General features: G+C 37.8%; 1 protein-coding gene across 1 annotated transcript in view; it reads left to right on the top strand.

Annotated features, from left to right (window-relative positions):
• The first annotated feature begins 1,925 nt into the window (after positions 1 to 1,925).
• Positions 1,926 to 13,449, top strand: part of LOC107678347 (serine protease HTRA1B) — a 41,450-nt gene continuing 29,926 nt past the window's right edge. The window contains 1 exon segment of the mRNA XM_016473570.1: positions 1,926 to 2,522. Coding sequence (XP_016329056.1) covers positions 2,063 to 2,522 — 460 coding nt within the window. The 5' untranslated portion in view covers positions 1,926 to 2,062.

Genomic DNA, 13,449 nt, shown 5'->3' with positions numbered 1-13,449 from the left:
AATATCAGCATGATTCCAAATGTGACACTGATTTTCTGCAACAGAGATGTTAATATTAAGTGACCTAATATTGACAATATTTTGCCAACAATAGCCAAAGTGAAACCGTTGCTCTGCTCTGAGCAACACATTGTAGTGTTTTGTCAAATTAATGAATGATCCCGGTTGCTGAAGGAATAGGTGGAGTGAATTATTGAGTGACCCATTCATGCTTCTTTCCTGAATTAATCAGACAGTTTGAACAAATTGGTTGAAAGACTGATTCAGTGATCCAGTCATTAAGACAGTGACTAACTGTCAGCTACTGTCTGTTTTCGTTTCATGTTTAAAATTATTCATTTCATTTTCTATAGTTCTATAGTATAGTTCAGTAAGAAGGCATTTCACCCATAGCTTTCTCCTTCTTTTCTAGACACATGATTACAAATTGTGATTACCTAAGCTTGATCAAGTGAGACTTTTAGAATTACAGTGCCCAGCTCTAGAGAATGTAATGCAAAACAAAAGATTACAGATCATTAAGTATGATTGTAATGTAATAACCTTAGCAAATTCCTCTAATCAGACATGTTTGATTCGTATTCATTTCATATTTTTGGCCCCGTGAAGTCATGACTTCAAATTCCAGAATATTGAGACATTTGTGAGGCACAAATATTGAGAAAAGCAACGTGTTGCCTAGGATCAGTGAGCATAAGGAGATCCACTCCCATAATGCTGGAGCAACTCCCTTCAGAGAGCTGCATGGGAGGACAGCTTGGACCTGCAACTCTCTGACAGGCACATCTAAAAATGAATCAAGTACTACATTTGACCACAATGCTGAACACAAGTTCATGAGCTTGGATCAATGTTTGGCTTTTGGATATACTTTTTAATGTTTTTTTTTAGTAGGTCAATTAATACGCATTACACCATATGCACACCATAGCAGACATTAAGAACTGAATGTAACTCCAATTATGTCCACAATGACTCTAGCTATCTTACAGATTTGTGGCCTGTGTAGAATGTCCAGCACTTGTAAATTTGCTTGATAAAAAGTATCTTAGATAACAAGTTAAGTGTTGATAAATCTATGCTAATTTATACTGCCATGCTACAAAGAAAATTAAAATTGAAATGAACAAACACATGTGGAAACTTGCCCCAACCTTCACGAAAAATACTTAAAATGTTACTTAGTTAAAATGTATGTTTATTATTAAGTTCAAGTATTTCTGAAAGCATTTGATTCCAGGGACTCAAAAACGATGATCAGTTTATAAGGTACCTTCTAACAAATAAAGGCAGCTATATTTTCATGGATAAAGACCCCTTTATACATCTATATCATATACATATGTATCACTATACTATTCTATATACACTATATACTGTATCTACACTATATAATATCACTTTATATATCTTTGTGGGGTTTTTTTAGACAACAAAACTATGAACATCAGGATTTCATGTCACTCTCTAGGACTCAAATAGTAACAAAAAAATGTTATATGCGCTGTAAAAATTATAATCTGCAATTGTTACCTTAAAGAGCTATTTCTCCATCAATTAACCCATAATAATAACATGCAATTTTTACATTTAAGAGCTATTTCTACCTGAATTAACCCATAAAAATAACATGAAATTGTAAGCTTAATGAGTCTACCTGATTTAACCCATAAAAATGAGTTTTGCTAAATTAATATATTTATTCATTCAGTGATGTTAAATAATTTTGTGAAGTTAAATAAAAGGTGTGTATGGGATTTGTTACCACAATATTTAGACACATGCTTGAGGCGTGGCCTCCTTGTTTACCATCGCGCCCCGTCCCACCCACATAGTTAACGTCATACACATCCAACCAATCGGCGTTGCTGTTTATACTCCCCCAAGCTTTATAAAGTCTGTCACTGAAGGGCAAGATAACGGGCATTTGACAGCACAACAAATTCTGTCAAGTTTACATGCATTATATTTTTATTCGTCCGGTGACGTATTCCACAACTTAAGTTACTTGAAGAGATTTTACTTGAAAGGTTTGTTATTAACGTTACAGATTCATATTAAAATGCATCTGTGGGTTCTATGCGCGTCTGTTATTCTGGTGCCTTTGCTGTGTGATGCGCGGATCTCTAAGCGTTATGTGATCGGTTGTCCGGAGCGCTGCGATAAGAGTCTGTGTCCGCCCATACCGGCCGACTGTCTGGCCGGAGACATCCTGGACCAGTGCGACTGCTGCCCGGTGTGCGCGGCCGGCGAGGGTGAGCCCTGCGGCGGTACAGGGAAACTGGGAGACCCGGAGTGTGGAGAGGGTCTGGATTGCGCTGTGTCTGAGGGGGTCGAACCAACGACGACCGTGAGGAGGAGAGGAAAGACCGGCGTGTGCGTGTGTAAGAGCCCTGAGGCCGTCTGCGGCAGTGATGGGCAGTCTTACAGGAACATCTGCGAACTCAAGAGAGTCAGTAACCAGGCACAGAAAGTCCAGCAGCCGCCCATCATCTTCATCCAGAGAGGAGCCTGCGGGAAAGGTAAGACTGGCGCTCCAAACCTGGTGTGCTGCCTGCACTTTTAAAAAGTTCCTTTGAAATGTTTAAATGTTCTTCACACTAATAAAAAGAGTATTTGTTAAGAGCTGTTCATTGAAAGGTTCTCTGGGGAAACAAAAATGGTTCTTCTATGTGATCCCTTTTGGAACATTTATTATATTTAAGAGTATGGATGGAGTTTGGGGGCATTGGAGTCTCAAAACCTTTTGATATTATCTAGGGGTTGTCATGATTTCCAGACCTATAAGCTGCCTACAACATTTTGGACCATCATTATGTCAAAACATAGTGAGCCTCCTAACTCAGCTAATCTAATTCAGTTCGGACTCAGATCTTCATTTGGTTTCTGGGTTCTTTAAAGTGCCAGTATTCAGACAATTGTAAAGAACAAGAGAATAAAAAATTCTTTGAGAAACTGAAAAATATTCTTCACTTTTCTTTGTAATAAGTGCACTATAAATCACAATGGATCATATTTAGTTTTATGATGCAGTCTGCTGAAAAGGCAAAGCTTCACAGTCAAAGCACACAAGAGCAGTTCAGACAGAATATCAAATTCACTCCATTCAGTGCAGTCTAAAAATGTGTCTGGCATACTCTAATGCTTCTATCTCTTTATCCAAACATACACTCTCTTAAAATATACTAATACATTTAAATGTATTAAACATTGATGGTTGATATTTCCTCTTCTAAATAATTTTGAAAATGGTGGAATTTTACATTCTCCTAATCAAAGAATTAAAGTGCTGGCAGAATACTCGGGATCTGATATTGTGTGATTTAAACGGGCTCCTTCTTAAGCTTATTAGATGTTGCCAGTTCGTCTGCAGCCCCATTAACAGGATTTATGCTTGGCACGTTCTGGAATAAGGTGCAAAAACAAATCCACAGCAGATAACCACACACCCTTCCCTGCAAGAGGAGTCAGCCGTAGTCCATCCAGATTCTCTTGGAACTGCAGGAGGAAAAGTAAGAGAGAAAAGTTTTAAGAGAGACAGTGGTCTCCTTAAATCCATCAAAGTGCAACAAAGGGATCAAGCCCATTAGGAGGTGTTCAGTGCAAAAATGAAATGGAGATATTTCAATCACTGCATGTTTCAAAAAGTGCGCACAAAGCAAAAATGCAATCAGTGTCCTTAGCACAATGCCTACACAGCATTTTGAAACATTTAAAAGGTAGGCAATAACGTTATGCTACCATCTAAGACCATTTCGGTCAGTTTCTAAAGGTAACAACAAATTACAGAAAGCTCTGATGCATTCTGAGTTTGTGAAAAGCGCCGTGTCAGTTTGAAATCAAGGAGGAAAATGGCAAATTAAATCTCTGACAGCACAATTGGACCCACCTCCCTGAGATTTTAATTGGTCATTGGTTGAAATAGTGTAGGCATCAGGCAGCAGGTTTTGTAACAGATCTTTAATGTACTTAACATGTTTGTTCTTCTGAACACACTGAACACACCTCATTCAATGTGATTAATTAGGCGTTACCAGACCTTTATGCCAATGGACGTAATGATTTCCAAATCAAGCCTGGCACTGTCTGCACAAATCCACATAACCCGGCTTTCTGCGTATTCCCTTTGGCTCATTACGTTATCACCTCACTTTTCCGGTCACCGTTTGACTGGCCAAAAATAGCCTTATACGGCGTGTGTGTTCGTGCACCCGAGCTCTGCTGAAAAGTTAATCTGAGATCTACAGCCAAAACTCTTTTTGTACTCAGTCAAAGCTATTACAGCAAGACATCTCCCATCACTTGATGTAATCTACATCTGGAGTTCTTGAGGCTGGACATTATCTAAGAAACTTATTCTCCGAGGATCCAGATCTAGGTCCAATTTTACAGTCATTGAGCTGTTTTTCCTTATCTACATTTTCAGAAGACATGAGCTAATGGGTGTCTCTTCAACTGTATGGAGACACGTAGTATATACCATGTCAAAATATTTATTAAAATATTTATTATTATTTATATTATTCTGTTGTGGAAATTACATTTGAAATATGTTTAGTATAAAATGGCTCACTACTTTGTCTTGCTAAGACAAATTTCTTGGCTAGCATTTTATGCATCCTAAGCATAATCTTGTAATATTATCAAAGATTTTCTATAATTTTGTGTAGTTTGACAAAAATATTACACAGTAGACATTTGTATACACAAATACTGTACAAAATACAGTCGTTTTGTCTTTCTTTTTTTCTTTTCCATGCATTACATTCCTCGTATTTCATCTCAAGCTCTTCACTGAACTTATTGTATACTAGGTAGAAAAGTTGACTAACTTTTGAACAAACATGTACACAAAAAAACTTTAGTTTCAAAATTGTTTTTGATGGAAAATGGTGCCGTGGTAATTTGTGAAAAAATATATAAAAACATTGTCAATAAACATCAAATTGTACATGATTATTTTACTCACATATACAGTAGAAAATGTTAAAATATGTTAGTTTTAACAAAAAACAACTGGGACATAAAAGGGCACATAGTTGAAGAAACACCCTTATATGGTGTCAACGCCCCTGTGATGAGAGGACTAGGGGTCTTGCCCAAACACTTTCATTGTTGTACGCCCATATGATCCATGAAGGGCATATGTGTGATATCATGTTTTGAAATTCCCCAAACTGAAAAAAGCAATTAATTTCTAACAGATGTCATTTCTTGATTTGATGGATGATTTATTGAGCAAGCGATTCGGTGATATAGACTTTCAATGACTGCAGATTTTACTGCAGAAATGTCAGCACAAAGAGTGTCTGTCTCAAACATAAGCTGAAGAAGTGAGGGTGTTACTGTATGCTGCAGTAAAGACAGCACTTTGGTTTGCCTCAAGTGCTGAGTTTGCATCAGAGGAGGAAATGCATACCGCAAGTCAATCTCAGCCGGTGGCATGCAGAGTATAAGAACTGTAAGGAAAGTTTAAGAATCTAATGTCAACAGCACAGTTCTGAGTTCAGGCAAAATGCCACTGTTGTGGAAAAATCATCAGGGAGGGCAGGTATGCTTTAGGCATGCGTTACCCCGTTGACTGGGACCAATGAGCCAAGACTTATGGTTGCCAGGTATTACATGACTAATGGACATCATTTTGATCACTTTACAGTAAATGGAATGCCCCAAGTATAAGACAAGCTAAGTAAAGCATCACTCTTACTAATGCTTATGGTAATGGTTAGTGATTTGAACAAAAAGAACATTTTATATTTTTAATTTAAATCAACTTAAATTTTTGACTTATCCAACACATTCATAATAAAGATACCTCAAATAACTTCTTGGGGAGAGGTGCACATTGCTAAAAGATTGGATGGTTTTAGCCTGGTGGATGATAAAACTGGAAAAGAAATATCCCATAGACTTACACTGAATTAGGGACCAAAGCCATATCTGGAGACCAGAATATCATAGGGACGCTTTTAGCTCTGATTTGAAATGTCTTAGTCTTCTACAATTACTTTCTAAATTAAATTAAATTAAATTAAATATTAAATTAAATTAAATTAAATTAAATTAAATTAAATTAAATTAAATTAAATTAAAGAAAGAAAGAAAGAAAGGATCAGGGACACAATGAACAGATTTAAGGGGAATATATTCAAGACAGAATTATAAAGCACAGTTTTTTTTTTAAATAATTTACCTTACTATTTTCCCGAAGACATTACCTTCCATAAGGCAGTAGAAATAAAGAAATATCAAAAGCACCTGAACACTGCAATAAGCTTCTAAACACTATATATAATAACGTTTTGCTGCAGAGCTCTTTCTTTACATGGCTGGGACAGCAAACAAAGAACATGGATTCATCCCTGCTTTTTTTTACGTTTTCGTTTTTGGACGAGTGCCTCTTTCCATTCAATTATTATTATTATTATTATTATTAGTAGTATTATTAGTATTATTAGTATTATTTTGTGTCATAACATTTTGAATGTCTCTCGTTTTCACTTTTCCTTGTTACTTTCTATAATTTACAGATTTTAATTTTGTTTTACTAAACTATTACTACACTGTTTAAAATGTTTTTGAAAGACAATAAAATAAGACATGTTTCACTTACAATCGCAATCTTTAACTCAGTGCTCTCAAAAGATGAAAAATCATGTGGCTGCACTAATGCTACTGTTGGTAAGGAATCATCTCTCTAAGTCAATAGGATGTGACCTACTAATAGCACACAAACGACATTACGTCACAACTGTCTCTAAGTCTATTTGCAAGCCTTCCTACTATAGTGATGACACAATGTACTGTAGTTCACACAAGGCTAATGTCATTTGTTTCATTACGACATCTGTTTGCATCCCATTCATAAAAAAGAACTGGCCCAGATTTCACCTGGAATATGTGATTTTCCACATGATTCATAACCTGCTAGCTGTAATCCAAAACAATTTCAAACACTTTTTTTTTCTGGTGGCCATGATATACTAACCCTAATATGACAAACAATACATAGCAACATAACTGAATTTAACTAAAAGAGCTGAACTGCATTAGTTTCTAAATTTAGAATAAATATTTGTTCCAGGATACGATCTTTGTTTCACAACAAGATAACAGGATAAATTTGTAAGGATTAAGATGTCATATCAACCTCTTGCATAATTCACAAACATACAAACTGACCACTTTTCTTAAACAAGGGGCTACGTTTTTTAACCCTTTTTAACTCACTAAGCATCTGATTAAAGCTGCATGTCAAAGACTGTTTTTTATATATAAATTTTTATGTTTGCAATACATAACCAGCTCCATTGTGTGACTTTTCTGACACAGTAAACTTGCTCGGTAGCGCACCTGGTACAGAGTTGAATTCGCAATGCTGAGTGCTCAGGTACAAGTCCCATGAAACATGAGTTGTCATAAAAGAGCTCAAAGACTTAAAAATCAAGCAAAAATGGCGTGGTTGCATCAGCAAATGCATTATGTCACATTTGCTTTTGTTAACACTGTCGGTTATGTTACTTTCAAACATAAGAGGGCAATAACATTTTGGCACCACTAACTGGATACTGCACCACTGCTGCGATACGTACAACAGCCAGCATAATAAAACATGTCCAGATTCATGTACATGTGCTTCAGTAAATCTGATTAAGCTTTTATCGCCACTAACTGGACATTTTACTTTGAAAGTGTCGCAAAATATGTAAGAACAAGCGTAATATAATTTGACTGAAATCTCACCATAGGCATGTTTTTCCATCAAGCCTGGGTCTTCAATATGTTTACCATTAAATTCAAATTTCATTTTAGAAAATTCAGCTGCCCTGTGTCCGGAAAATATGTCTTCTTATGCAAAAGGAGATGTGTAATCAAGGAAAACATTGCAGAAGATTTGGGAGATCAGGAGGCATTTATCTCTGATGGTTGAGGAGATTTTAAACAGTTTGTGACTGCATTCATGAGTAAGAACCTCAGTCAAACAGGACAGTAGTGCCACTGTCGACTGAAGAAAGTAATAGAGCTATAACAATTATGAAAGGTTACAGAGGTTATTATTAGTCTTAAATGCAATCATAATGCAGTTCCACAAGTACTGGAATCAGTACAAATAGTGTTATTCATAGATAGAAATACTAACATATATAATGGTGCCTTTAGGTGTACCTGGAAGGCTTGTATCTCAGAGTTGAGTGTTAGTTATTGCAACATGTCATTTCTATCACATATTTATGTGTGGTATCACAACTGTTTTTGTTACATAAAGCAAACTGTGAAAGTTGAGTGATTCATTTTGTACCATTCACTACAGACATGCTTTCTGCTCACTGATCTTTATATAGATTATAGATATATTTTATTGTAACTGTGAGCGTACAACGGAGTAGGGGATTCAAATGCAAGCTTTATTAAATAGAGCATAGTCAGAACAGGCAGGGTCAAACACCAGCAAAACATCAATATCCAAGGCAAGACAAAAGAGTAATCCAGAAAACAGGCAATGGTCAGGCCAGGCAGCAAACAATCAAAAAAACCAAGGAAACAGTCAAAGGTCATGGAACTAAGGCAAGGCAAACAAGGAAAACAAGATACACTGAATGGCTAAACAATACTCAGCCAACTGTGTGTGTGTATGAGTGCAACTTAAATAGTCCCACTGATAGGAAACAGGTGAGTCCGTAATCACCACAGATGAGCAGACGGGACCAGAGATCTCCACGGCAGATCAGAAGAGACCAGGGATCCCCACGGTGGAGCAGAAGACCACCACGGCAGAGCAGGCGGGACCGAAGACCACCAAGGCATAGTCTTGGCAATGGCGGCGGCGACGAGCTCCCCGCATTTATTTTGAATTAGAGCCATTAAGCATCATTCATTGTGTTTGGTTTATTTTAATTAGCGGCCTTTTTTTGCGAGCAGCAGAACTGCAGAGTGAAGAACAGAAACCGCTGTTGTTATGTGCAGCTGGAGCATCGCCAGGCTTTTGTTTAGCGCGACCATATTGCCTTTACGATTGGCTGATGAAATAACAACTCAAACCTTGCATGTGTATTTTTTTGCTCTTTTTTTTTCCTTGCGAGCAAAAGTAGCACATTCATCCATCACAGAAAGGCTTTGTGTTTCCATGGGTGATGACGGCCCTGAAGATAACGTGAGGTGAACAAAGACATTGGCGCTTCCTGATTGGCTCATTTAATCTCTGTCACTGTAATTGTTGCAGGGTGACTGTAGACTGATTTATGTGCTAAATCAATGACTCAAACACACCTTCAGCAGCTAAAATTCCCTTCAGCCTCCAAAGTACGAATTTTTAAAGGTGGATTCAATTTCTTTTATTATAAAAGAAGGCTGGTATTTAAATAAGGGATTTCACTTATTTGCAGACACTTTACTTACTGTTCTGTAGTTTATAAAAAAGCTAATAAAAAGCTACTGATTAACGAAGTATATGGCCACACTGTTCAGATTTAATTTTAGTGTGTGCACTGCATTTCGGTAAGTCAGACTCAAACACAACACAGAGGCAGTTAGTCTGACTTCCTATCATGTAGATGCCAAGTGCAATTAACAGCCTGAAGACAGAGGCTGCCAACAACGGGCGAGGGAGAGGGTCACTTCATATGCATTGTTCCTGCTGGAAAACTACTCATATCTGTGTACACTCCATGCTAAATAAAAGTAGTGAATTGAAATTTGATCTAAAAACACCTATACAGTGAATATAAAGTTAGTTGTTATGATATGAATATGCTTGAATCGTGTAAGTGTGATTAGGAGAGATAGGCGGTTGGGCAAGTTAAGTTTTTTTGGATCATCAGGAGTGACACATGATTTTTAATCCACTTAGAGCAGGATAAATTCATAAACTGTCATTCAAAAGTATGTTGTTGGTAAGACTATTTAAATGTGTTTGTGTTATTAAATATTAGAGTTTGAATTAACTGTTTTCTATTTGCATATATTTTAAAATGTAATTTATTGGTGGGATGGGACTGAAGATCCCCATGGTGGAGCAGATGACCACCGGGGAGGAGCTGATAGAGCTGAGGACCACTTCAGCGGAGCTGATGGTGCAGGGGACCACCAAAATGGCTCAGGCTGAGCAGATGTCCACCTAAGAGGAGCTGACAAGGCAGGAGACCATCAAGGCGGATCAGTTGACCTCTGTGGCCAAAACAGGACAGGCAGACAGTTCAGAGACAGCATCTTTGGCCGTGGCAGGGCAAGCAGAGAGTTCAGAAATGACCTCCTTTTCCATGACAGGGCAGACAAGGGATTCAGGGGTGGCCTTTTTGGCCATGACAGGACAGGAGAAGAGTTCACAGATGGCCTCCTTGGCCATGACAGGACAGGCAGAGAGTTCACAGATGGCCTCCTTGGCTGTGGCTGGGTAGACAGGGAGTTCATAAGTGGGCATCACCACCTTGGGAGGTTATGCAGCGGAACCCACCACCTCGGGAGGAACTGGAGCGGGCTCTGGAGTAGGTTCATGGACTGGAGCAGGCTCTAGAGCAGATTCATGGACTGGAGTGAGCTCCGGATCAGACTCATAGATTTGAGTGGGCTCTGGATCAGACTCATAGATGGGAGCAGGCTCAGAAGCGGACTTATGGACTGGAGCAGGCTCTGGAGGAGTAGTAGAGCAGTTTGTAGCCCAAGCACTCAAGATGGTTACCGCCATTACAGGAAACACTGAGGATAGGGGAATAGTCTCTGTGACAACCAATGCTCAGGCCCTTGGGATGCCATCTGATCTGGCTGAAACCAGCAGTTTGTCTGTCAAACTGGAGATCAGTCTTGGTTGCCTGGTCACTGCCTTGCTAGCTTCAAGTGCATCATTCATAATGGCTGGGAACACTGGCATGTAGTCCATGACGGCTGAAGACTGTGACATTATGTCCATGACGGCAGGAAACTCGTGTGGCGGTCATCCTGCGGAGAGGCTCTGGACTGGCGACCATCCTGTGAAGAGACTCTGCGCTGGTGGCCATTTTATGAAGAGACTCTGGGCTGGCGGCCATTTTGTGAAGAGACTCTGGACTGGTGGCCATGTTGGGACGAGGCTCTGGAACGGTGTTATCTTATGAACTGACTCAGGTAACAGAAAACACGGGATTAGCGACCATTATCACAGGACCAGCTGGTGGCCATGATGGGCCAGCTCCATGGCCACTGGAGCTTGCCGACGTTGTATGTATGTATTCCCATATTCCATATTTCAAATTGACACACACCTTTCAACTTGTGTATTATCTAAAATTCGGAGTTTCCCACTTATAAATATGACTTTGCTTGGTCATTTATGTGCTCAGAACTCGTAATTATGATATTTCCGACTCTGCTAGAAGGGCACATACATAAGACATCCCATAACAACATAAAATACATAACAATGATACAGTGAGCCAACTACAGTATTTAAACAGTATTACAAGCCATCAAATGCACACTCCTGACTTGAGCATGGCTATTGGAAAAGGCTTTCACATTCTAAGGTTATAAAGTATGCCAATTTACCCAACTAGATGATCACTAGGTTTTTGAACAGAGCGAATCTGTCAAAAAAAAAACACCGGAATAAGACTTTTTATGAAATGTTATGAAAGCTGTGACATTTTCTTTTCAGTTTGTTAAAATATCACGTGCAAGAAGCAGATGTCCATGTGGCTTTTTCCTCACCTTTCCACATGTCCCTGGAGCCTATAGAATCATTATTAGTACTTTTCACATAAAACATGACTCGTATGTGGGTTGCACAAATGTATTAGATTTTATGCCAGCTATGACATAAATGAAATGTTCTCTCGGTTTAAACGTGCTAAGCCCTCTACAGATGTGCAGCCATATTATGAGGGAGGAAAAACAATTCCATTATCAAGATTCCAGAGTCGTGATGGGATATGCTAGAGGGAATGGCAATCCGTTATATAAGCCTACAAATTTTTTTACCAGCCTGTTTCTACAATAAATAAAATGTAATTCCTATTCACAGCCAACTTAGAGGGCTAGGAGTTTCTCCCTTTCCCAGAGGTTGTCAAGTGACATTAAGAAAAGACAGTTCCCATGAATTTAGCATCTGATATAAGTCATTATAGCAAAAGACAGCAGAGTGTATATGATTTGTTAGTTCCACACTTATGTTGTAGGGAGTGTTTGGTTTGGCAAATGTGCAATGAGGTTTTACCCATCTGTATTGCATTATGGTAATTGCTCTTTTTTATAACCCAAATAGTCAAGCATTCACTATATAAACCTCCCAGGAAAAAAAAAAAAAAAAAGGTCATAAAAGTTTTGGTGTTTTGGGTCAAGGTGCTGTTTATACCTGGGGATTTCAAACAGTGAATACATAGAGCTGTACACAGACCCTTAGGGAAGAAAATAGCACGCTACCTAACAAGGGGGCAGTGAAGATGTGCTTGCATGCAGATGTTGTGAAAGGAGGGTTATACAAGGTAAAAGATAGTGTTACATGTGCAAAGTTATAAAAGGTTTTGACTCGGATCCAAGTTTTGTAAGCACTTTCTGACTAAGGATGTATCATTTTCTAGCCAAGTTTTCCCAAAAACCCATATTTGTCTCTTTTATTTTGCTGTTTTATAAGAAATATTGGGTATTCTGGTGGGTTATGGAATAATTCTAATGAAAAACATTCTCCAGAATAACTGTTTTGTCCTATTTCAGCAATCATAGCATTCTGTGGTCAAATATTTTTGTATAACGACACTAAAAACTTCAGACAGTCGTCTCCTTGCAAGACATTCCTACATAGCTGTGCTAGTTTCATGTTTTCCACAGCACCTTGATCTCTCGTTTCTATTATATAATGAAGCAATTTCAGTTCAAATTAAAATTTCATGTCCATTTATTTACTTTTTTTGGTAAGTACTCTATAAAATATCTTTTTAAATTACAGTAGAAAACAAATGGCAGCTCTGGTTGCCAGAAATTCACAGTAAAAAATACTATGACAATGTTTCTGGTATTACAGCATGCTTGCATGTTCAATTGTTCATTAAGTGATATAATGTAATAATTGATTGTTTAATAGTTCCAAAAATCCTAAATTTAATAGTATTTTACTATAAAATTGCATTGTTAAATGCATTGTCAGTTAAATCAGTCTTAATTTGTAAAAATGTGTCTTAAAAAAGGGATGAGCTGCTGTTTGTTAGATGAGCACTGAAAAAAGCTATAGGCTAAAAAAATTGCTCACTGTGATGGTTTAAACTTTTTTCACCGTGCTAGTTAATATTAAATAAATCTTTACATTTTAATTATTTTTACCTTGATGTTAGGAATTAAATCAATTCCATCATGCTCCTGCAAGGCCACTGGACACATATCTTTAGGAAAATAGTAACAGAGTCTGCATTAAAAAAAACTATATATATATATATATATATATACACATGTGTGTGTGTGTGTGTGTGTGTGTGTATATATATATAT

The sequence above is a fragment of the Sinocyclocheilus anshuiensis genome, unplaced genomic scaffold (assembly GCF_001515605.1).
Source record: "Sinocyclocheilus anshuiensis isolate Anshui unplaced genomic scaffold, SAMN03320099.WGS_v1.1 scaffold1034, whole genome shotgun sequence".
Lineage (NCBI taxonomy): Eukaryota > Metazoa > Chordata > Actinopteri > Cypriniformes > Cyprinidae > Sinocyclocheilus > Sinocyclocheilus anshuiensis.
This window is presented reverse-complemented; position numbering and strand designations above follow the sequence as displayed.